This window comes from Elephas maximus, chromosome 12 (assembly GCF_024166365.1).
Source record: "Elephas maximus indicus isolate mEleMax1 chromosome 12, mEleMax1 primary haplotype, whole genome shotgun sequence".
NCBI lineage: Eukaryota > Metazoa > Chordata > Mammalia > Proboscidea > Elephantidae > Elephas > Elephas maximus.
In genome coordinates, this window is record NC_064830.1 from 78,046,543 (window position 1) to 78,070,592 (window position 24,050).

The following is a 24,050-nucleotide window of genomic DNA, read 5'->3' on the forward strand; positions in this document are numbered from 1 at the left end:
GTCACTCTGTGTCACATGCATCACTCAATATCACTGCCAGAGGTGCCGTCCCATCCATCTGGATGGAAATCTTAGTGCTGTTTGCAGATAGATGGGCACCAGCTGGAGAGGGCCACCCCAGTCATGGGGAGAGAGTACTTCTGGCCCCAGGACCCCAATGATTATTGGAGGAACCCACCCTGAGGGCCAGGAGCCTCCAGCCTCTTCACGGCAGCCCCCACCTCATCACCTTTGCAATTTCCGTCTCCCTCCCCATACCTCTGACAGCCAGCAGCTTGGTTTGTATGCAATGGCATGAGTCCTCAGCTGCACCCTTGACCCTTGGGACAACCTCATTCAATGTAATGTGACTTCCTGAAAGCAAAGAGAGACTACAAAATGCCCTTTGAGTGAGCAATTCCACATCTAGGAATATATCCTATAGGAATCTATCATACCCGCAGATGGAAAGATGTATGTACACGTTGTTCATTGGAGCAATGTCTGTACCAGAGGAAGAAAGGAAACAACCTAAATACCTATCACTAAGGGATTGGCTATCCCCATCCAGTCAGGCTCTATGCAGCCATTAAGAGGATGAAGTTGACCTGTAGGTGCGATATAGACGGAGCAGCAAGGCACATCATTACGTTAGAAAGGCACGTACATACATGTTCTCCTTAATGTAATAAAATGATGGATATAATATCACAGCATCTACCTCTTAGATTTTCATGACAATTACATGAGTTAATAGATGCAAACACTTGGAATCCTGTCTGACACCACATAGTAGACACTCAGTAAGTGTTAGACGATGATGGTGGTGTTGATGCTATGATTTAACTCCCTACCTTGCTATGAAATGTTTTCACTGTAATTTGAAAAGCACAGGAAAGAAAGTACACAGTGGTTTTCTGTGCATTTGGGGTCATCATGGAAGGAAAAGGCTCCCACTCCTGTGGAATGTGGCATTTCCCATGACCATGCATCCTTTGCCGGGAGTGGGCAGAGCAGCACTCCCAGGTGAGGTCCTTGTGCCTGGGGCGGCCAGGTTGCCTCCGTGTGTCCAGGACTCTCTGATTTTAAAACCAACAGCTCTGAGAGTCCCTTCAGTCCCAGGCAAACCAGGGCCGTTGGCCACCCTGCTTGTGTCCCTGGTGGCCCAGATGGTTTCGGAGGTATGCAGGCAAGTGGCCGTTACTGCTTTTCACATGTAACAGGAAAAACAAAAATGGCACATCAGACCTGTGGTATTGTTGCTGAGGATAAAGCTAATGTGGTGTTTGGAGCCCTGGTGGCGTAGCAATTAAGTGATAACCAAAAGGTTGGCAGTTTGAATACACCAGCTGCTCCTTGGAAACTCTATGAGGCAGTTCTGCTCTGTCCTATAAGGTCACTATGAGTCAAAATCAACTCAACGGGTTTTAATCTGGTATTTAAACTAAACATAAATATGAAGTAACCATACAGATGATGAATTAGTGAAAGGAGTTGGGGAGATAATGGCATAGTATATTCAGAGCTCAGAGTAAAGGGGCTTCAGCCCTCACCACGCTCAACTGGCTGCATGCCAGTGCTCCACCCACCACCCCATCCAAATTCCTTTTCCACGGTGGTCCATCCATTCCAGTCCAGGTGGGCTGTGGCCAGTATTCTGGGGTCTCTGCACCTGGCCGAGACCTTCCCTGCAACATCAGGGGCTTGAAACCGTGCATCCTGGCATTTCACAAAACACTGAGTGACTTAGAACTGTCAGCCTTACCATTAGGCTGGGAACACCTTGGGCAGGGTCTCCTTGGCATCCTGCAAATGGGAAGGGGTTCTGGGGCACAAGAGTGGTGAGCAGGAGGGGTCTCAAAGAAGCACAGTTGGCTATTGTGTTTGGCTTATCCGCTCCTCACCCTGTCACACACTAACTCTCCTGTGACTAGAGTATCTTCCCACACCACCTGGGCACCTGGACACCTGGGCAGCATGGGAACCTGAGAGCTGAGTCCTTCTTCCTGTGTATCTGCTTGCCCTGAGCTGCTAGACAAGATGGTGCGGTGGCCATCTGGGAGCCACATCCTGTTACCAGTTGGTGGACCCTGGACATGTCCTTTCTATGGGGTGTTTCCCACACCATTCTCTGCAGAACATAAGTTCAGATGAGAGCGGGTCTTTATATTGCCTTCCTCCATCCCACATTTCTTAAGCTTCTGATGTTCAAAATGGCAATACCAGTACTACTAAATTAGTAGCTAGCATTTACCAAGTGCTTACTATATGCCAGGCACTACTGCGTAAGTCTTAACATGCATTATTTTATTTTATACTCACAACCAAAAAAAAAAAAAAACAACTCATGGCGACCCTATGTGTGTCAGAGTAGAAATGTGCTCCATAGGGTTTTCACTGGCTGATTTTTAGGAAGTAGATGGCCAGATCTTTCTCCCGAGGCTCCTCTGGGCAGACTCCAACCATGAACCTTTCAATTAGCAGCCAAGCCTGTTAACCGTTTGCGCCACCCAGGGACTCCGTGCAATGCCTGAGGCTTGTTGAGATGAAAGTAACTTGTTTAAAGTCTGGGCTTTTACGCAGAAGCCATGGGGAGAAGATGAAGAATGAAAGAGGAAGTGAAGCAACTGCTGATATCCATACCTGACTGAGAGCCATGCTTCTGAAACTTTAAAGGGCACACGGATCACCTGTTAAAAGGCACACTATAATGCATCTAGGGAAACCCTGGTGGCACAGTGGTTACGTGCTACGGCTGCTAACCAAAGGGCCAGCGGTTCGAATCCTCCAGGCGCTCCTTGGAAACTCTATGGGGCAGTTCTACCCTGTCCTATAGGGTCGCTATGAGTCGGAATCGACTCAATGGCACTGGGTTAATGCTTCTAGAGAACGGCATTTCTTTTTTTTTTTTATTGTACTGTAGACAAAGGTTTACAGAACAAACCAGTTTCTCATCAAACAGTTAGTACACACATTGTTCTATGACATTGGTTAACAACCCCACGACATGTCAACACTGTCTCTTCTCAACCCTGGGTTCCCTATTACCAGCTTTCCTGTTCCCTCCTGCCTTCCAGTCCCTGCCCCAGGGCTGGTGTGCCCCTTTAGTCTTGTTTTGTTCCATGGGCCTGTTCAGTCTTTGGCTGAAGGGTGAACCTCGGGAGTGACCTCATTACTGAGCTGAAAGGTTGTCCAGGGGCCATACTTTCAGAGTTTCTCCGGTCCCTGTCAGACCAGCAAGTCTGGTCTTTCTTTTTCAGGTAGAATTTTGTAGAGAACGGCATTTCTAAGAGCAATGAAGCCGATGCTGCCGGTCTGCGGACCACATCGTGAGTAGCAAGGCGTTAGAGCACCCATATCTTTTCTTCTATACCTGGAATTCATTCATTCATTCATTCTCTGTCATTTGTAGACACATTCTAGTAGTGAAGGGCACACACTTTGACAGCATTTGGAACCAGGTTCCAGTCCAGGTTCTGCTCTTTACTAGTTGTCTTCTCTGAGTCTCAGCTGCCCCATCTGTAAAATGGGCATGAAAATTGCCTGTTTCATAGGGTCTTTGTGTATTTTAAGGAGCCCTGGTGGTGCCGTGGTTAAGCGCTTGGCTGCTAACCAAAAGGTCAGCAGTTTAAACCCACCAGCTGCTCTATGGAAGAAGGATGCGGCAGTTTGCGTCTGTAAAGATTACAGCCTCAGAAACCCTGCGGGGCATTCTGCTCTGTCCTATAGGGTCGTAGCGAGTTAGAATCAACTCAACAGCAACAGGTTTGGTTTTTAACGGGTTTTGTATATATTAGGAGTCCTTGAGTGGTACTGCTAACCAAAAGGTTAAAGATTTGAGTCCACCTAGAGGCATCTCAGAAGAAAAGCCTGGTGATCTACTTCCAAAAACATCAGCCACTGAAAACTATATGGGGCACAGTTCTACCCTGACACACATGGAGTCGCCATGAGTCAGAAGTGACTTAGAAGCAACTGGTTTGGTTTTCTGTTGGTTTGGGTGTATTAAATGCAATAAAATATGGAAGAGATCTGCCCCAGAGCCTGGGGCATGGCCCACCATCAGTAAAGAGTTGTGGTTTGGGAGCTTATTTTATTATTCATTTATTTATTCATCTCCACAGAGATTTCCGTACGGTTCCAATGAGTTCATTTTAATACATATTTACTACTTCCTTCAACAAAGAGTTCCCCCTGGCTCAGTGGTTATAGTGATGGGCCCCAGAGTCACCATCATGAATCAGATGCAAGGAGCTGGCCTTCACCAAGAGGCATGTCTTCAAATAATTTCAGCAAAAGGTAGAGTGCAATTGTTGAAGAGACACCGAGAGAGAGAAGAGATGAGTTGTGGGAGAGACTTGGCAAAGGACCCCACCAGAAAGAGGAGGGAAAAGTGTGTATGAAAGGGGAAGAGAAAGAGAAACTGGAATGGGGTAAAATGTCAACAGATCTCAAGCTGTTAATTATCCGGAGAGAACTAAATATTATGTAGGCAATTATCGACAGGCGTCTGAAAGCAACAATGGGAAAACTTGGTCCCCAGCCAAATCCCATCTCCCTTTGGAGGACTGGGAAGACAGGCTTTAGCATTCCGAGTAGGCGTTTTACCCAGAAGGAGAGCGAGGGGGCCGGGGCCCCCCGGGAGTGGGAAGGCAGGGGTCCCCTCGCCCATCCCACCCAGCCAATGCCAGCTCGAGCCCTTGCCCAGCACATAACACTGGGCTTTGAAAAGCGGCTTTACCCACAAGCTCCTGGCCTGGAAACTGGGCCCCCTCCCGGCCCACCCTCCCTCCCCCAAGATGTCATCTTTTGAGACGATTTCATGTGGAAGCATCGCTAAGTAAATTCGCTAAATGCCTATTCATCCCCGTCAGATGGGGACTCGCCGAAGCGGTAAATGTGAAAATGGCCCCAGCTCCCGGCCGTGGAAGGCGCTTTCTGGGGTTGCCAAGTGGAGCTGCCACCGCTGACCCTGGGAGGCCTGCCGCTTTCTGAGAGGGGGCCCGGGAGCCCAGAAGGCCCCTCCAACCCTCCCACTTAGGAGAGGCCCTCATTTATTATTCCTGCTGCCGGTACCCATTCAGAGGTTAGCTTGTCCTGTATTCATCAGGACGACAATAATGAACTGTAGCAGAGAGGGGCCTGGTAAATAAGAGCCGCTAAGACACCGAGATGGAACGGGCCCCTTTATGGTTTGGGAAGGATTGCTTTCTTTTCTTTCTTTTTTTTTTATTTAATATATAGGCAGATTTTGTTTCTGCCTCACCTAGCAACTTAGCAAGGCCCTCTTCCACACGGGCTCTGTGCAACTCGGTGTCAGACACATGTGGGTTTTACCTCGGCGTTGACACACAGGAAGCGCCCTTGCCTGGACACGTGGGGTCCCCTCTGTGTCTGTCCTTGGGACATAGCTCTGTGTGCATGCGTGCCATGTGTGTGTGTGTCCGATGCACTGCAGCCGCTTCAACGGCTGGTTTTGAATTGGTGTTTATTTCTGTAACAGGCCAAATAAATCGGCAGCGCTCATTTTCACTGCAGCATCTCTCTACTGCTTGGTGCCCCCTCCGCTGGAGTTACGAGTTGGTCAACATGAGTCATCCAATCAGAGAGCAGGAGATTGGAGTGGTGCAATGGAGTTGCAGGGAATGAAGGAGGGGGCCAGGGGTCGGAGCGGCTTGGAACCAACAGTCGGGAGGCAGAAAGAGCCTAGCAGCTGGCATTTACCACGCATCGACTATGTGCCTTTAAATCCACCCACTTGTCCGTTCAGGAGCCCTAGTGGTGCAGTGGTTAAGCGCTCAGCTGCTAATCGAAAGATGGGGGGTTGGAACCCACCAGCTGTTCCGCAGGAGAAAGATGTGGCAGCCTGCTTCCATAAAGATTATAGCCTTGGAAACCCTATGGGGCAGTTCTACTTTGTCCTATAGGGTCACTGTGAGTTGGAGTCAACTCGATGGTGATGGGTTTGGGTTTGGTTTTGGTTTTGGTTTTTTTTTTTTTTTTTTGTCCATTCAGTATATCTGCATGGAGGGCCTCCTGTGTGCTGCTGTTGTTGCTGTTGGGTGCCATCGAGCTGATTCCGACTCATAGCAACTCATAGCATGTGACAGAGTAGAACTGCCCCATAGGGCTTTCTAGGCAGTAATCTTTACTGGAGCAGATTGCCTGGTCTTCCTCCCTTGGAGCCGCTAGGTAGGTTTGAACAGCCAACGTTTTGGCTAGCAGTGAGCACTTAACCATTGTACCACCGGGGCTCAGAGTCCACTCCATTGCAACTGTAAAGGAACTGTGCAGTGATCTCTACTGTGTGCTGAGCATGCTTGCTTCTCACCGCCACGTGACTTCAGGGAAGACCTCCATCCAGAGAGGTTAAGTGACGTCTCCTTGGACACAGCTAGGAGTTCCTGGGTGGCACAGTTAAGTACTTGACAACTAACCGAAAGATTGGTAATTTAAATCCACCCAGAGGCGCCTCCAAAGAAAGAGCTGGAGATCTGCTTCCAAAAGGTTAACCAAAACCCCTTGCAGTTGAGTTGAGTCCAAGGAGCAGCTGGTGGACTCGAACTGCTGACCTTTTGTTGAGCAGCTGAGCTCTTAACCACTGTACCACCAGGGCTCCTCTGAACGATTACAGCCTTGAAAATCCTGTGGGACACAGCGCACCTCTGACACTCATGAGGTCGCTGTGAGTCTGGTTCAACTCAACGGCAACTGGTTTGGTTTTTTTTTGGGGGGGGGGGACAGCTGGGTTAAAAGTGGAGCTGGGATCTGTCCCCACACCATTCTGCCAGTAAAGCCCAGGCAACCCTTTCTAAGGCACCGTCCTGCCTCCCAAATGCCTAGATACATTTATCTTCCGAGAAAGGCGTTCTTCCTTTCCACTGCCTTTACCGCTTCTCTCAATTTGGACAATGCTTAACCCTTTCCCTCTGAAGTAGAAATCCCTGAGCAGAGAAGCCTGGTGATAAAGAAGCTGTCACATCAGCCCTGCTTACCTGTTTGGGTTTATTCAGCAGAAGAGGCAACTGCGTTGCTGGCAGATGGAGACCCGTGTGACTGCCTTTTAAAATACTGTCACAGCTGTATGCTCAAGCTGATTAGCTGTGACTACACTGCTAGTGCCAAGATTGATGGCGATAAATTTCGGATAACAATGTTGGGAGCCATGTCATCCATTTGTATTGCACTTCATCTTTTTTAAAGCTCTCTCATTCAGTAGCCCAGTGGTTACCGAGTACTTGGTATACATTCATTTATTGCTTTGTTCCTTCCTCAAAATGGATTTGAAGGAATACATTCAAACTCACTTTGATTCATTCGTTGATTCATCCAGCAACATTCAGCTCATTCTCGTGTAGCTGCTGCTATGCCAGTGATGAAAAACTCCCCCTGGGTTCCTGTCCTCGCGGAGCTTACTTTCTAATGTAGGCAAGTTCAAATAAGATAATGAGGTAAATGATGATGTGATAAAGATGGGGAGATGCTACATTAAGTCGGGTGGACAGAAAAGAGCTCTCTGAGAAAGTGATATCTTAAAGGAGGCCTGCATGACCAGAGCAGGCCGGCATTGGGAAAATATGGCACATGATAACCCAGGCACAGCACGTGCAAAGGCCCTGAGGTTGCATATATTGGGCATCGGTCTACACACTGATTACTTAGTGTTTGCCAAGCCCAGTGCTGGGCACTGGATATTCCAAAACAAATAAGACACTGTTTGTCCTAGTACAGTTCATAGGAGACAGACAGACAAACAACCCATTTTAATGTAGTGTGGTAGACCCAGTGATGGTGACCATGCAAAAGGACACCTTACCCAGCCTGTGGGGTGGTGATCAGGGAAGGAGACTCAAGCAGAGTTGCAGGCCTCCCTCTTTGTGAAGGAGGGGAGGGGCCTGATGTCTGTGACAAGGAAGGGAGCCAAGACTCAAAGCTCCATGGTCTCTAGAGCACCCTGACTTTGCTCTCCATTTGTTTCCATAGGACAAATGACCAGCTGGTGGCATTTCTCTCCAGATACCGAGATATGAATTTCCTGAAGTCACATGGCCGGGACAATGCAAGGTACCAATGGTCTCCCTACCCCTGTGCTAAGTGGAAATGAATATCGGAGTGATAATCTAGAGCTTCTTTCTAGGCTGGTTTGGTGCAGCCAGAGAAGTGTTGAGGGTGGAGAAAGGCATGGCTTGGGTGGTCCTCGTCCATTTTCATGTAGGTTCTGAAGCGGTCCTTCCCGTCAGCCAAAGAAGGAGATAAGAGTAAATGGTTTACATAGTGTCATAGCACTTGATTCTTTCTTTCCAAGCGCTTTCATTCCCATTATCTCATCGTGAAAACCCTTCGAGGTCAATTGGGCAGGCATTGTTAAAATCCATTTTATTAATGGGAAACCCAGTGTCCCCAGATCATTCATTCAGTCAGCAACTATTTACCAAGTGCTGACTATATGCCTGGCACCATTCTGGTGGTGAACAAGTCAAAGATCTTACTCTAATGGAAGTTGCTTTCTGGTGGAAGAGGGATTTCATACCAGCATGGACCTAAACCCAGGTACCTTGACTCCCAGCCCAGTCCCTCTCCACTGTCACATGCTTCTGCCCAATGTCAGCAGAGATTTGGAGGCACCCAGAACCCCACTGAGCCTCTCCTACCTAAGATGAGCAATGTCAAGTAGCATCATGATGGCCCAGCTTAGAGCTGAGCCCAAATCTCATGGCCACAGTTGGGCTGGGACGGATACAGTCTTGAGTGCCACCTGTAGGAGAGACAACACAATTGCTTTGTCATCTGACAACCTGTTGCCATGGAGTTGATTCCAACTCATAGAGACATTTAGGACAGAGTAGAACTGCCCTGTAGGGTATCAAAGGATGTAATCTTTATGGGATAAGATTGCCAAATCTTTCTCCTTCAGAGTGACTGGAGGGCTCAAACCACTGACCTTTCACAGTTAGCAGCAGAGCACTTAACCACTGAGCACCAGGGCTCCTTATTGCCAACCAACCAAAAAAGAAAAAAAACATTGCCCTCGAATTGATTCCAACTCATGGCAACCTCATGTGCCCCAGAGTGAAACTGTGCTCCACAGGGTTTTCTTGGGTCTTGTCTTACAGAAATAGACGCCAAGCCTTTCTTCCATGGGGCCGTCAATCTTTTGGTTAGTAGCCAAGAGCAAACTGTTGGTGCCACCCAGGGACCTCGTCAGACATAAACACCATTAAAACCAGTCCAGGATCCCTCTGATGTCCTGGGGCCTCCTCCTTTCTGAGGGCACAGAGCATACATAACCTGCCAGCTCATGGAATAATATTATCTTAACATGTTTTATTTGGCTCTCATATTTTTGGATTTTTTTTTTTTTTTTTTAATTCAGGTGCTTCATTCGAAAATGAATAGCTCCTGGCTCTCATATTTTTGGATTTTTTTTTTTTTTAATTCAGGTGCTTCATTCGAAAATGAATAGCTCCACTTAAAAATAGCAGTATTCCCCATGAAAACCCCAGTTTCCAGCTATTCTTGAAAAATCAAAAGGTCCATGGACTCCATGCCTGGGTTTTTTCATGGCAGCTGTCATCTGGATCTTAGGCCAAGCTGGTGTTCTGCCTGACCCCTGTCAGTGTTCAGTTTGCAGTCTCTGCTTTCCACCCTCTTTTATCACTGCTGGTGGAGATGTCATTTTGGCTGGCTCTGTGACTTAGTTTACCCAGCTGTCCACAGCAGGCAAGGGACAAAAGCAAGCAGTTAGCTTAATTTCCCGAGCTCTCAAGAAGTAACCCCCAAATCATTCTGTTGTATCACTTTCCTAAATTTTAATTCTGATTTGCATTCAACGGACTATTTATAGATTTTTTTCTGTCCCACCCGCAGCCTAAATTCTTTACATTTAAAAAGAGCCCCAGACTTGAAGCAGCTCTGTAGATTAGCAGAGAGTAGAATAGGGTGTTTAGACCACCAAGGGCAGAAGGGCCAGGGTGGATAAATAAGAAGAATTTTAGCAACTGGGCGTCGTGTCCCTGCTCTGCTGGGCAATTTTCCTACAGGTTCCAATCCCACCCTCACAGCTGGTCGATGGCAAAAGTAAGAATGATCATCCCATTTGTCAGAAGATGTCTTAGTCATCTAGCGCTGCTGTAACAGAAATACCACAAGTGGATGGCTTTAACAAAGAGAAATGTATTCTTTCACAGTCTAGTAGGCTACAAGTCCAAATTCAAAGTGTGAGCTCCAGGGGAAGGCTTTCTCTCTCTGTCGACTCTGGAGGAAGGTCCTTGTCATCAGTCTTCCCTTGGTCAAGGAGCTTCTTAGCTCAGGGACCCTGGGTCCAAAGGCTTCACACTCCTGCTCTTCATTCTTGGTGGTATGAGGTCCCCAAATTTCCCTGCTCGCTTCTGTCTTTTAATCTCAGAAGAGATTGGCTTAAGACACTATCTAATCTTGTAGATCTCATCAATATAACTGCCACTAATCCATCTCATTAAATCAGAGTGATAAGATTTACAACACACAGGGAAATCACATCAGATGACAAAATGGTAGACACTCATACAATAGTGGGAATCATGACCTAACCAAACTGACAGATATTTTGGGGGGACACAATTCAATCCATGACAGAAGATGAAAAGGGGCTTTTGGGAGCTTAAATGATTTTCCTGGGGTCACACAGCTGGTAAGTGCTTGAACTTGAATGCAGGCCTTTCTGGCCCAAAGCCCAAGGGAGTGAGGTGGGGTTGGGCAGGATTCCATAGAAGTGGCTAGTTACCCGAACGGGCCCAGATGCTGGTGTTGACCACTTGAAGGTTGAAAATAAAGACCTCTCTTCCTCTCTAGGTAACCTTGTAATACATGTTTGTTACAAACAAAGTTGCATCCCTAGAGAGGAGCTGATTTTAAGTGAATAGACTTGTGTCTGAATTCCTGGCATTATTGGTATTATTGTTTCAGCCTAGTCAGTGTTTACTCACTGCCCACCTCTTGCCAGGCACTGTGCTAGCAACTGGAGCCCTGGTGGCACAGTGGTTAAGTGGTCGGCTGCTAACCCAAAGGTTACCCTTTGGGTTGGAAACCCTGTGGAACAGTTCTACTCTGTCCTTTGGGGTTGCTATGAGTCAGAATTAACTCAAGGGCAACGGGTTTTTTTGTGTGCGTGTGTGTGCGTGCTAGCAACCGGGAATAGCACAGAGCATAAAAGCATGGGCTTTGAGGTTACATTATTGGGTTAGAATTCTGATCGACCATGTCCTGGCTGTGTTGCATTTCACAAGTTACTTGACCTCTCCAAGCCTCTCGCCTCACTTGTACAATGGACGTATTAATGGACCTACACTTACAGGGTCGTTACGAGGATTATGTGAAATACTGCTGTCTTAGTCATTGAGTGCTGCTATAACAGAAATACCACAAATGGATGGCTTTAACAATGAGAAATTTATTTCCTTGCAGTAAAGTAGGCTAAAAGTCCAAATTCAAGGCATCAGCTCCAAGGGAAAGGCTTTCTGTCTCTGTTGGCCCTTTCATCAGTGTTCTCCCTGGACTAGGAGCTTCCCTGTGCAGGAACCCTGGGTCCAAAGGACGCACTCTGCTCCCGGTGCTGCTTTCTTGGTGGTATGAGGTCCCCCCATCTTTCTGCTCGCTTCTGTCTTTTGTATCTGAAGACATTGCCTCAAGACACAATCTAATCTTATAGATTGAGTCCTGCCTCACTAACACAACTGCTGCCCATCCTCCCTCATTAACATCATAGAGGCAGGATTTACAGCATACGGGAAAATCACACAATACCAGGAATCATGGCCCAGCCAAACTGATGCACACTTTTTTTTCTGTGGGGGGGGGACATAATTCAATCCATGACAACCACATAGAAAACATTTGGCATATAGTAAATGCTTAATGATGGCGATGATGTCGTCAACAATGATGTCATTGTCATGATAAGCTTAAGACTAAAATATTGCCGATGAGAGAAAGAAATAGATGGTGAATGAGCCAGAGCCTTGCCTCCAGGTGTTGAGTATATCCTGTCTCATTAATGTGTATCAGTAGTTGACAGGTAGTACCCAAATGGCGTGGGACAGGATAAAGGCGAGATTCCATGGGTATTGCTGCACCTCCCTCTAAAACCCTAAAACCCATGGTTCTGTGGACAGATTAGCTCACAAGTTCCAACACACACGCGTGAGTCCTCAGCTGGGATTCTCTCATTTAGATCAATTAAGGGCAGTAATTTAGTAGTAAAATGCACCAACGTGCCATTCTCTGCTCTTTGTTAGAGGAGGCCATTCCTGCCACATGAACAATCCTAGCCACAGCCCATTTTCCATCATCTCCTCCGGTTGTGCCGAGGTGGGCAGAGCTCAGCTCTGGTTACCACACTGCTGGTATGTTAGAAAAGATTCTGTTGATGGAAGATGACAGTCAAACTAGCTTAAGAGGTAAAGGAATTATTGTATCATGTAATAAAACATTGATATTCCGACTTCAGGTATGGCTGAATCAAGGAGCGCAAATGACACTATCAAGCCCAGACTCTGATTTAAAAGTCTATCGGTCCTTTGTTTTGGTGTAATTTTCTGGCTCTAGTTAGTGACCCTTGGCTACTGATTAGCTTCATTTTGTAAGGAAACAGACTCAGAGAGGTGACGTAACTTGCCTAAGCTCACACAGGTAGGGCAGGGCGAGGACTCAAACCCAGGTGAGCCCAAGCATATAATCGCCGCACAATGAAGCCTTCCTGTGTTCTAGTTATGCTTCCTTCCAATGTGCTGGGCAGCTTTGAGGCAGCCACTCTGCTTCTCTGGGCTTTGTTTTCTCCCTTTGGTAAAAAGGGGGGTTGAACAAGTTGGTTTCCAAAGACCCTTCCAATTCTTATGCTTCATGCTTCTGGACCAACGGTGCAAAAGAGGGGGTGACAGAGGCAGAGAGCTTGAAAGATGGAGAAACAGGAAGAGGCAAAAGCAAGCAGTGAGATAAAAATAGGCCACAGGGCGCCTCTGTGTTTAATTCCATGTGGCTCCTAATGGCAGTGTTGACCTTCTGTCCCCACCTCCTGCCTTCAGCAGCCAATATGGGCTTCCAGCTCCCACTGCGAAGAGATGGCATAAAGGCAAAGTCGTATTTTAATAGCTGCCAAATTGGTCCTGACTGTTCCTGTAATTAAATGAAGGGGAGTGTTGTGTTCACTGTTTCTCCTTGCTTCCGGAAAAGTAAAGTAACTCAATGTAGTGAAAGACGTGTAGCCCACTTACTGCTTTCCCAGATAGCCGTAACAGGGCTATCAGAGCCAGGTGCCTTCATGTTACTTCCAGGGAGCCTGAACTAGCAGGTCGTCAGAAGCATCCCTAGTAGCTCCTGCCTCTGCTCCAGAAGCATCAGAGAAGTTTTCCACGTCCCTGCCGCCTGCACAAATCCCAGTGTGTTCCTGAGGACAGGCCCCTTACAGGGCGTTGGAAAGGAAAAATCCATTCCCTCCACCAGAATATGGTCTCCTCTGAGACTGTTCCTGTCCTGGTTGACCTCATTTCTCCAGAGAGGTCAGGGTTCCTGGTGCTTAGCCCTGGCACACAGTGGGGTACAGTGGCAAGAGCGCGAGCACTGGGCTCCTGCTGCCATGTTGAAATGCCAACTCTGTCCCATGCTAGTTATGGGACCTTAGGCAAATAGCTTCACTCTCCATGCCTCCTTTTCCTCATCTTTGTAAAATTTAGAAAGTGGTAATGGGGTTGCAAGAGATTGGATGTTCTCAGTTACCACAGCAGGTGCCGAGCCAAGCACTTCCAAGTCTTACTTGATAGGTATTATCCCATTTTATAAAACAAAAAAAACCAAGCCCGTTGCTGTCAAGTCAATTCTGACTCAGAGCAACCCTATAGGACAGAGTAGAGCTGCCCCATAGAGTTTCCAAGGAGCAGCTGGTGGATTCGAGCTGCCGACCGTTTGGTTAGCAACTTAAGCTCTTAACTACCTGAGACTTGGAAAGCTGCTTCAGCTTGCTAGGAGCACTTGGCTGGTGATCGGCAGAGCTGGGATGGGACCTGGTTCAGTCTGACCTTGAGGCCTGCGTTCATTTATCATCCCCTGATTAGTGACTGCGTCTGAAAGAACCTGTAGTTTTAAGTGTTGGAGGTGCATAGATGAAAGAGCAAAATTCTGCTGACTTTAAGCAGAATTGTTTTTTAAATAAGTGGGGGAGAGAAATCAGATCCCTGTCCTTCTTCCTAGAGCCAGCGTTTCCCAAAGTGCGTTCCTGATCCACGAGTGATGTGTGAGGTTTTTTAAATAGGTCATAAATGGACATATTGTGAAAAATTAGGTATTGATCTTATCCTTTATGGATAAAAATTTAGCCCATCTTACCCATGATTTTATGATATTATGCTTAGAACAGACTAAATTTAAAAATTAATAGAGAAAAGTATTAAGGAAACTTGTGTAGATGCCACATGAGATATATAGCATAGCAGTTGAGAAACCAGGCTCTGGAGCCAGGCTGCTCTAACCACTAACGAGCTGTGTGACCTTGGGTAAGTTACATCAATTACCTGTGTCTCAGTTTCCTCATCTTTAAGATGGGAATGATGATAATAATACCAACCTCATAGAGTCGTTGTAAGGATTAATGAGTTAATACATAATAAACTGTTGGAAGAGTTAGTGGTATATATTAAATGCTCAATAAATGTTATGGTAAGGATGATGATGGTGATGGTAATGGTTATGATGATGATAGTGATAATGGTGATGATGGTGATGATGGTGGTGATAATGGTGATGGCAGTGATGGTGATGATGGTGATAATGGTGATGATGATGGTGGTGATGGTGATGATAATGGTGATGGCAGTGATGGTGATGATGGTGATAATGGTGATGGCAGTGATGGTGATGATGGTGATAATGGTGATGATGATGGTGGTGATGGTGATAATGGTGATGGCAGTGATGGTGATGATGGTGATAATGGTGATGATGATGGTGGTGATGGTGATAATGGTGATGGCAGTGATAGTGATGATGGTGATAATGGTGATGATGATGGTGGTGATGGTGATAATGGTGATGGCAGTGATGGTGATGATGGTGATAATGGTGATGATGATGGTGGTGATGGTGATAATGGTGATGGCAGTGATGGTGATGATGGTGATAATGGTGATGATGATGGTGGTGATGGTGATAATGGTGATGGCAGTGATGGTGATGATGGTGATAATGGTGATGATGGTGCTGATAATGGTGATGATGATGGTGGTGATGATAATGGTGACCGCAGTGATGGTGATGATGATGGTGATAATGGTGATGGCAGTGATGGTGATGATGGTGATAATGGTGATGATGATGGTGGTGATGGTGATAATGGTGATGGCAGTGATGGTAATGATGGTGATAATGGTGATGATGGTGCTGATAATGGTGATGATGATGGTGGTGATGATAATGGTGACCGCAGTGATGGTGATGATGGTGATAATGGTGATGGCAGTGATGGTGATGATGGTGATAATGGTGATGATGATGGTGGTGATGGTGATAATGGTGATGGCAGTGATGGTGATGATGGTGATAATGGTGATGATGATGGTGGTGATGGTGATAATGGTGATGGCAGTGATGGTGATGATGGTGATAATGGTGATGATGATGGTGGTGATGGTGATAATGGTGATGGCAGTGATGGTAATGATGGTGATAATGGTGATGATGGTGCTGATAATGGTGATGATGATGGTGGTGATGATAATGGTGACCGCAGTGATGGTGATGATGGTGATAATGGTGATGGCAGTGATGGTGATGATGGTGATAATGGTGATGATGATGGTGGTGATGGTGATAATGGTGATGGCAGTGATGGTGATGATGGTGATAATGGTGATGATGATGGTGGTGATGGTGATAATGGTGATGGCAGTGATGGTGATGATGGTGATAATGGTGATGATGATGGTGGTGATGGTGATAATGGTGATGGCAGTGATGGTGATGATGGTGATGATGGTGATGATGGTGCTGATAATGGTGATGATGATGGTGGTGATGGTGATAATGGTGATGGCAGTGATGGTGATGATGGTGATAATGGTGATGATGATGGTGGTGATGGTGATAATGGTGATGGCAGTGATGGTAATGATGGTGATAATGGTGATGATGGTGCTGATAATGGTGATGATGATGGTGGTGATGATAATGGTGACCGCAGTGATGGTGATGATGGTGATAATGGTGATGGCAGTGATGGTGATGATGGTGATAATGGTGATGATGATGGTGGTGATGGTGATAATGGTGATGGCAGTGATGGTGATGATGGTGATAATGGTGATGATGATGGTGGTGATGGTGATAATGGTGATGGCAGTGATGGTGATGATGGTGATAATGGTGATGATGATGGTGGTGATGGTGATAATGGTGATGGCAGTGATGGTAATGATGGTGATAATGGTGATGATGGTGCTGATAATGGTGATGATGATGGTGGTGATGATAATGGTGACCGCAGTGATGGTGATGATGGTGATAATGGTGATGGCAGTGATGGTGATGATGGTGATAATGGTGATGATGATGGTGGTGATGGTGATAATGGTGATGGCAGTGATGGTGATGATGGTGATAATGGTGATGATGATGGTGGTGATGGTGATAATGGTGATGGCAGTGATGGTGATGATGGTGATAATGGTGATGATGATGGTGGTGATGGTGATAATGGTGATGGCAGTGATGGTGATGATGGTGATGATGGTGATGATGGTGCTGATAATGGTGATGATGATGGTGGTGATGATAATGGTGACCGCAGTGATGGTGATGATGATGGTGATAATGGTGATGATAATGGTGACAGCAATGATGGTGATAAGGTGATGATGATGGTGATAATGGTGATGGCAATGATGGTGATGATGATGGAGAAGAAATGAGAAAAAAATCTTGAAAAATGGTATACACTTGATTAACATTTTGGAAACAACTCTTAGAGAATCAAGTAGCATTTCAAATGTAAGAAGGTTAGACAGGTAGGAGGCCAGGAGGGGCTCCATCCTCCAGGTGAGAAGCAGCATAAGCTAGCTTCTTCCTGTTCCCAGATCTAAACCTCTCCTGAGAGAGGCAGCACCCCCCATCAGGGGTCAGAACGGCAGCTGAGTAGCTGCAGTAGCCCCTCCCCGCCCATGACATTGAACTAATCTTCAGACCCAAATCTCCCTTGATGTATAAGCAGGCAACCGTTTAACCAGAAGTTGGCAACTGTGCCGAGAGCCTGGCCAGAAAACTCCTCCAGGCAAATCTGCTTTCAGGAGGCCCTTTGGTGCCAAATAGCTTATCGAGAGAAGGGCTCTCTCCCCAGCTGTCTTGTGGCACCATGATTGATGTGAGGAGATAATTAATATCTCATCTCCAATGGGGAAAGCAGATTGCATTTCCCTTTAAGCCCAACCAGTGAGTTTATCACTGTTTGCATGTTCACTTTATTTAATCCAATTATGGCAGCCCCATCAAAATAAAGCTTAGCATTGTGCAGGCACCCACACAGACTCATGTGCACACCCTCCCTTGGCCTTAGCATGTGTTTGGAGGTCAACTTGGCAACTTCTCTTTTTTAAAAACAACACACATACAAGTTAGACAAAAAAAAAAACTAGAAGGAAAACATGTTCACAGTGTCACCTCTGAGTGGTAGAGGTATGATTTTTATTTTCGTCTTTATATTGTTTTGTGTATTTATGTTCCAACCGTCTTATGAAGGATATGCATTATTTTTATAATTAGAACAAAGGGTGATAAACATTGTTTTTTTAAAAATATATGAAATGTGGAAGCCAATTAGCCTTCAACAGACCTTCAGCAAGTTCTCAGAGGTACAAGATGATTTGGGGGCCTTGAGTCATGATTTAGGGTCTCACATAAAGTGATGAACATAGGCCACCAAGCCCAGGGACTCCAAGTCCCAGGATTAGGGCCCCTGACTCTGCATTTCTTCGCGGGTTTCTTTTCCTTGCCTCCTTGAATGTCAAACCCAAGTCAACTTTCTCCACATGGGGGCAGTAATAATAGTTGTCCATGGAGGATCTGGAGTCCCTAGGTGATGCAAATGGCTAACATGGTTGGGTGGTAACCAAAAGGTTGGCAGTGCAAGTCCACCCAGAGGTACCTAGGAAGAAAGGCCTGGCGATCTACTTCCAAAAAGGCAGCCATTGAAAACCCCATGGAGCACAATACTCTCTGACACACATGGTGTCACCATGAATTAGAGTTGACTCAATGACAACTAGTAACAATAAAAAAAAAAAAAAAAGGAGGGTTTACTGTGTGCCAGGGCCTGTTCTAAATACCTTATAAATAGTAACTCTTTTCTGTACTTTTAGTATACATTTTCTCAATCTTCATCATACCCTGTGAGGGTTCATTTTACAAATGAAGCAGCAGAAACATAGAGAGGTTAAGTAGTTTTCCCAAGGCCACACAGCTGGTTAGTGGCAAAGATGGGATTCAGACCTTGGCACAATAACTCCGTGATGTAAGTATACTTATTATCACACCCATTTTCCAGGTGGAGAAACTGAGGGCTAGAAAGATTAAACAGCATATAGCTTGTAAGTGGGGTAATAGACTTGAGCCCAGACAGTCTGGTTCTGGAGTCTGGGCTCTTAACCATTGTGCCAAAGGGGTCATTGTGGACCTTCCTACCTTGTCCCTTCCACTAGCCAGGGCAGAGCCTACCTGTCCTGCAGGTGGGTTGCTCTGAAGTGAGGTAGTGAAGCTGAACATTCCCATCTAGCTCGCTCATTCCAGCCTCTTCACCTCTTTCCCTGTACCCAGGCCCATGCACCTGCTGCTGCTTTCACTTCTAAAGCTCTTCCCCCGAATCTTCAAATGACCGGTTCCTTCTCTTTGAGCTTACATGCCACCTCCTCAGCGAAGCCTTCCCCGGCAATCTTCCCTAAGTCCCTGTCTCTTCTTTTGTGCCATCGTTTTTTCCTTCGTGGAACTTATCATATTGTGTAATTATATATTTAAGTGTTTTGTATTTATTCCCGTCCACTTATTTATTCAAGAGAGTGGTATTATAGCCTTGTATCTGAGAGTGCAGACTCTAGAGCCCAACTGCTGAGGTTTGAATCCCATCCTTTCCACTAACCACCTGTGTGGCTTGGGAAAATTACTTAACCTCTCTGTGTCTTTGTTCTTTCATTTGTAGAATGAACCCTCCTGGGATGTGATGAATAGTAAATGAGGAAATGTATACTAAGTGTGTGGAACATGGTCTAAAGCATAGCCTATCCTTATTATGCTTATTCCAAAGCATAAATCAAAACCGCATTGCTCTCGGGTCAGTTCTGACTCGTGGCAGCCCCATGTGTTACACAGTAGAACTGCTCCATAGGATTTTCTTGACTAATTTTCATAGAAGCACATAGCCAGGCCTTTCTTCCACAGAGCAGCTGGGTGGGTTCAAACTGCCAACCTTCAGGTTAGTGTAAACCATTTGCACCACTTAGGGACCTAAAGCATAGTAAGTGTTTATAGCAAGTGGTCAATAAATGGTAGTTATTATTACTTCCAGGAGCCCTGGTGGCACGTTGGTTTAAGTGCTCAGTTGATAAAGGAAAGGTTGGCAGTTGGAACCTACCAGTGGCTCTGTGGGAGAAAAGACCTGCCAGTCTGCCCCCATAAAGATTAAAGCCTAGGAAACCCTGTAGGGCAGTTCTACTCTGTCTTATAAGGCCACTCTCAGTCAGAATTGACCCTATAGCACACAACAACATTATTATTTCTGGCTTATTCCCTCTCCCTAGGAGGGGAGAAAGGCAGGGATTATGTCCATTTTATTCACAGTCAATTCTCAGCACATAATAAACCAGGGCCTGGATTATAGAAGGTGCTCTCTGGAGCTACTGAATGAGTGAATGACACCAGCCAAGGTCAGGGAGAGGCACACCCCACCCTAGGCCTGAGAAACGGCCAGCAAGGCTCCCCTGGAGCTGCCAAACTCTGAACTCAGTGAGCTGAGTCCTCTCTGTTCTCATAGTTTGTAAAGATGGGAGGGTTTTCTGTCCATGATGTTTGACCACTGTTAGAAGAATGACCATGACACTTGTCATCACCACTGCCATAGCCATATAGGTCCTATTTGACCAAAATAGTTGCAGTAGACAGGGTTCAGTGATGGCTTTGGGCTTCTGTCCTTGGTGCTGAAATATCATTGCCTGACAGGACATGGGGGTTTCTCCTTAGTCCTGCACATGTCCTTCATCCAGATCTTATGGGAGAGAATCCATTGTGTTTCTAGCTTGATGAAGGAAAAATGCTAAGAATCCTCGTGGACATTTATGGAGCATTTACTATGTGCTAGGTGATGTCCAAGGAACCCTAGTGGCAGAGTGGTTAAATGCTTGGCTGCTAACCAAAAGTTCAGCAGTTCGAATCGACTAGCCACTTCAGAGGAGAAAGATGTGGCAGCCTGTTCCTGTAAAGATTACAACCTTGGAAACCTTATGGGGCAGCTCTCCTCTGCCCTGTAAGGTTGTTGTGAGTTGGAATCGACTCGACAGCAATGGGTTTGGTTTTTTGCTTAGACACTGTGCTAAGCTCTTTAAATATATAATCTCATTTAAACTCTGGCACCAACTCTGTGAGGGTGGTATTATTTTCCGTTTGAGAAACTGAGGCATTGTGTGATTAGGTTGCTCAAGGTTAATAGCAGACCCAGGATTTGGACCAAGTAGCATGGCTCCAGAGCCCTCAGCTTAGCACTGCCCCACATTACTGTAACACATAGGCTGCTCACACAGGTGGCTGACTTCATGCATTGTGGGTTTCAGGCTTTATTTCCCACCTGTGCTTTTGCCTAAAACATTTATGCAAAGGAGCAATTTGGGTGGAGGGGACAGGTCACTGGACAGGACACCAGGAGAAGGAGAGAATTTTTTTCTCCGGGCTCTGTGACTTTTTCTCTGTGTTGAACTTGGTTTTTGTTGTTGTTTTTAATTTGTAGAATGAGTTCTCGTCTAGTTGATCACTAAGATTTCTTCCTGCTCAAGCATCCTGTAAAATCTGAGAGGCAGAGGTCTTCCATTTAGAAATTGTAGGACAAGACAGTGCAGGAGTGATTGCACACTCAATGAACATGCCATGATTGTGTTGTTTTTGTTGGGTGCCATAGAGTCTATTCCAATCCATAGTGACCCCATGTGACAGAGTAGAACTGCCACATAGGGGTTTTGGGGATATAATCTTTATGGGAGCAGATCAACAGGTCTTTCTCTCATGGAGCTGCTGGGTGGGTTCAGACCATCAGCCTTTCAAGTGCTTAACCATTGCACCACCAGGATTCCTGCCAAAATTGTAGCCATGGAATTAACTGAATTGAGAAGTTTCTTTATTGTATCCCTTTTCTGAGATATTTCCAGAGACTACAGATGATTTTTAATGAACCTCTTCTCCCACAGGGGAGAATCAGGACCCCTCCCCACTCTCCATCTGATTTACTCTGACACTGAGCTGAGTAGATGTGGTCCCTGTGATGTCCCAATAGAATTAGAGTCAAATACCATTATGTATTTTCAATTGCCTCATATGCATGCAAAAGTTGGACAATGAATAAGGAAGACCAAAAAAGAACTGATGCCCTTGAATCATGATGCTGGTGAAGAATATTGACTATACCATAGACTGCCAGAAGAACGAACAAATCTGCCTTGGAAGAAGTACAGCCAGAATGCTACTTAGAGGCAAGGATGGCCAGACTTTGGCTCGCTTACTTTGGACATGTTATCAGGAGAGACCAGTCCCTGGAGAAGGATCTCATGCTTGGTAAAGTAGAGGGTCAGTGAGAAAGAGGATAACCCTCAACAAGATGGATTGACACAGTGGCTACAACAATGGACTCAAACATAGCAATGATTGTGAGAATGGCACAGGACCAGGTAGTGTTTTATCTTGTTGTACATGGGGTCGCTATGAGTCAGAACTTAGTCAATGGCACCTCACAACAACACTATTTTGTCACATATTTTGCCACCAAAGAAAAATCTCAGAAAGGCAACCGCCCGTGCCTCAGAGGCCAGGAAGTAAGACTGGATGCAAATAATTCCATGTGGGACCGTATATAGCCTGTTCAGAAGACAGAAGTCCTTGTGAGGTCTGAAAAAAAGCCTCTTCCAAGATCAACAATGAAACCTTTACCCTTGGTTCTCCCTCACTTCTGAGAAATGTCTTTTTGAGGCAATAGAAGACTCGGGTGCTAATCAAAAAGGTTGGCAGTTGGAATCCACCAGCCGCTCCTTGGAAGCCCTAAGGGGGAGTTGGAATAGACTCAATGGCCATGGGTTTAGACTTCTTAGAGCTTTTATTCAGAGGGACAGACTAAGAGCGGCAGAGTAGTTAGGAGCTTGCATTGGATTCAGTCATACCTAGATTGAAGCCCACGACTTCCAGCTCTGTGACTTTGGGGACACTACTAAACCTTTCTGAGATTCAGTTCCTACATCTGTCAAGAATCCGATGCCTGATTAACTAATGGTTATTACTTCCTGTTCTTCTGGCAGTCCATGGTACTTTCGGTATTCTTTGCCGACACCACAATTCAGAGGCATCAATTCTTCGGTCTTCCATACTCATTTTCCAGCTTTCTCATGCATATGAGGTGATTGAAAATACTATGGCTTGGGTCAGGCACACCTTAGTTCTCAAAGTGACATCTTTGCCTTTTAAGACTTTATAGAGGTCTTTGAACATGTTGGAAGCCCTGGTCACATGGTAGTCAAGAGCTAATGGCTGCTAACCAAAAGGTCAGCAGTTTGAATCCACCAGGTGCACCTTGGAAACTCTATGGAACAGTTGTACTCTGTCCTGTAAGGTTGCTATGAGTTGGAATTGACTGAACAGCAATGGGTTTGGGGTTTGTTTTTTTTTTTTTTTTTGGACATAGTATCGGGAGGGACCAGTACCTGGAGAAGGACATCATGCTTGGTAAAGTACAGGGTCACTGAAAAAGAGGAAGACCATCAACAACATAGATTGACACAGTGGCTGCAACAATGGGCTCAAGCATAACAACGATTGTGAGGATGGTGCAGGACTGGGCAGTGTTTAGCTCTGTTATACATAGGGTGTTATGAGTCAGAACCAACTCAACAGCACCTAACAACAGCAACATTACTTCCTGACTGCCAGACTTTGTTCATTAACTCAGTAAATATTTATTGAGCACCAGCTGTTTGCTAGGCACTGTTCTTTAGGCATTAGGCATACAGCAGTGAACGAAATAGGTTTAAAAAATCTCTGCCCCCTTGGAGCTTAAATTTAGTAAGAATAACAGACAATAAGCAAAATAAATACCTAGTATATTAAATTGTTGTTATTGCTAGTTGCACTGAGCTGATTCTGACTGATGGCAACCCATGTGTGCAGAGTAGAACTGCTTCATAGGGTTTTCAAGGCTGTGACCTTTTAAAAGTAGATTGCTAGGCCTTTTTTCCGAGATGTGTCTGGGTGGGTTCAAACTGATAGCCTTTCAGCTAGTAGTTCTATGCCTAACCATTTGCACCACCCATGGACTCCGTATATTAAATTAGGAAGTGGAACACGCTATGGAGAAAAATAAGTCAAGAAAGGAGGACCAGCAATGCCAGGGATGAAGGAGGGACGTCATCACTGTGTAAGAAGGAGTCGACCGTTGGCTGGTACAGTGCTTACTAAACACTTTGCAAGGCCTTTTGATAAGCATCATCCATCATACTCTAGCTGATTTGGCAGGTTGTCAGGACAGGAGTCACGGGGTTCATCTTACACTGGCATTCAGAGGTTAGGACAGCCCACATCTCCCAACCAGTGAACACAGAGACAACTCTAGAACCCAGATCCGCTCAGTTCTGCTCTGGTGACACCTGTCAACTCAGTTGCCTCAGGTAACCAAGCCGACAGGTAAAGAAATTGCAGGAAGGAGACTGTCATGGGTCACCTTCTGGGTGGTGGGCCCATTGTTCACCCTCAGGTGAGAAAGCCCTGCACCCTTTATTGGTGAGCCAGCATTTATGAAAAGACACACCCAAGTGTTTACT

General features: G+C 45.9%; 1 protein-coding gene across 1 annotated transcript in view; it reads left to right on the top strand.

The window, feature by feature from the left end:
• Nucleotides 1–24,050, top strand: part of XYLT1 (xylosyltransferase 1) — a 377,489-nt gene that overhangs the window by 300,777 nt on the left and 52,662 nt on the right. Inside the window, exon 6 of the mRNA XM_049904388.1 lies at nt 7,963–8,043. Within this exon, the coding sequence (XP_049760345.1) occupies nt 7,963–8,043 (81 nt within the window). The remainder of the gene's footprint in view (nt 1–7,962; nt 8,044–24,050) is intronic.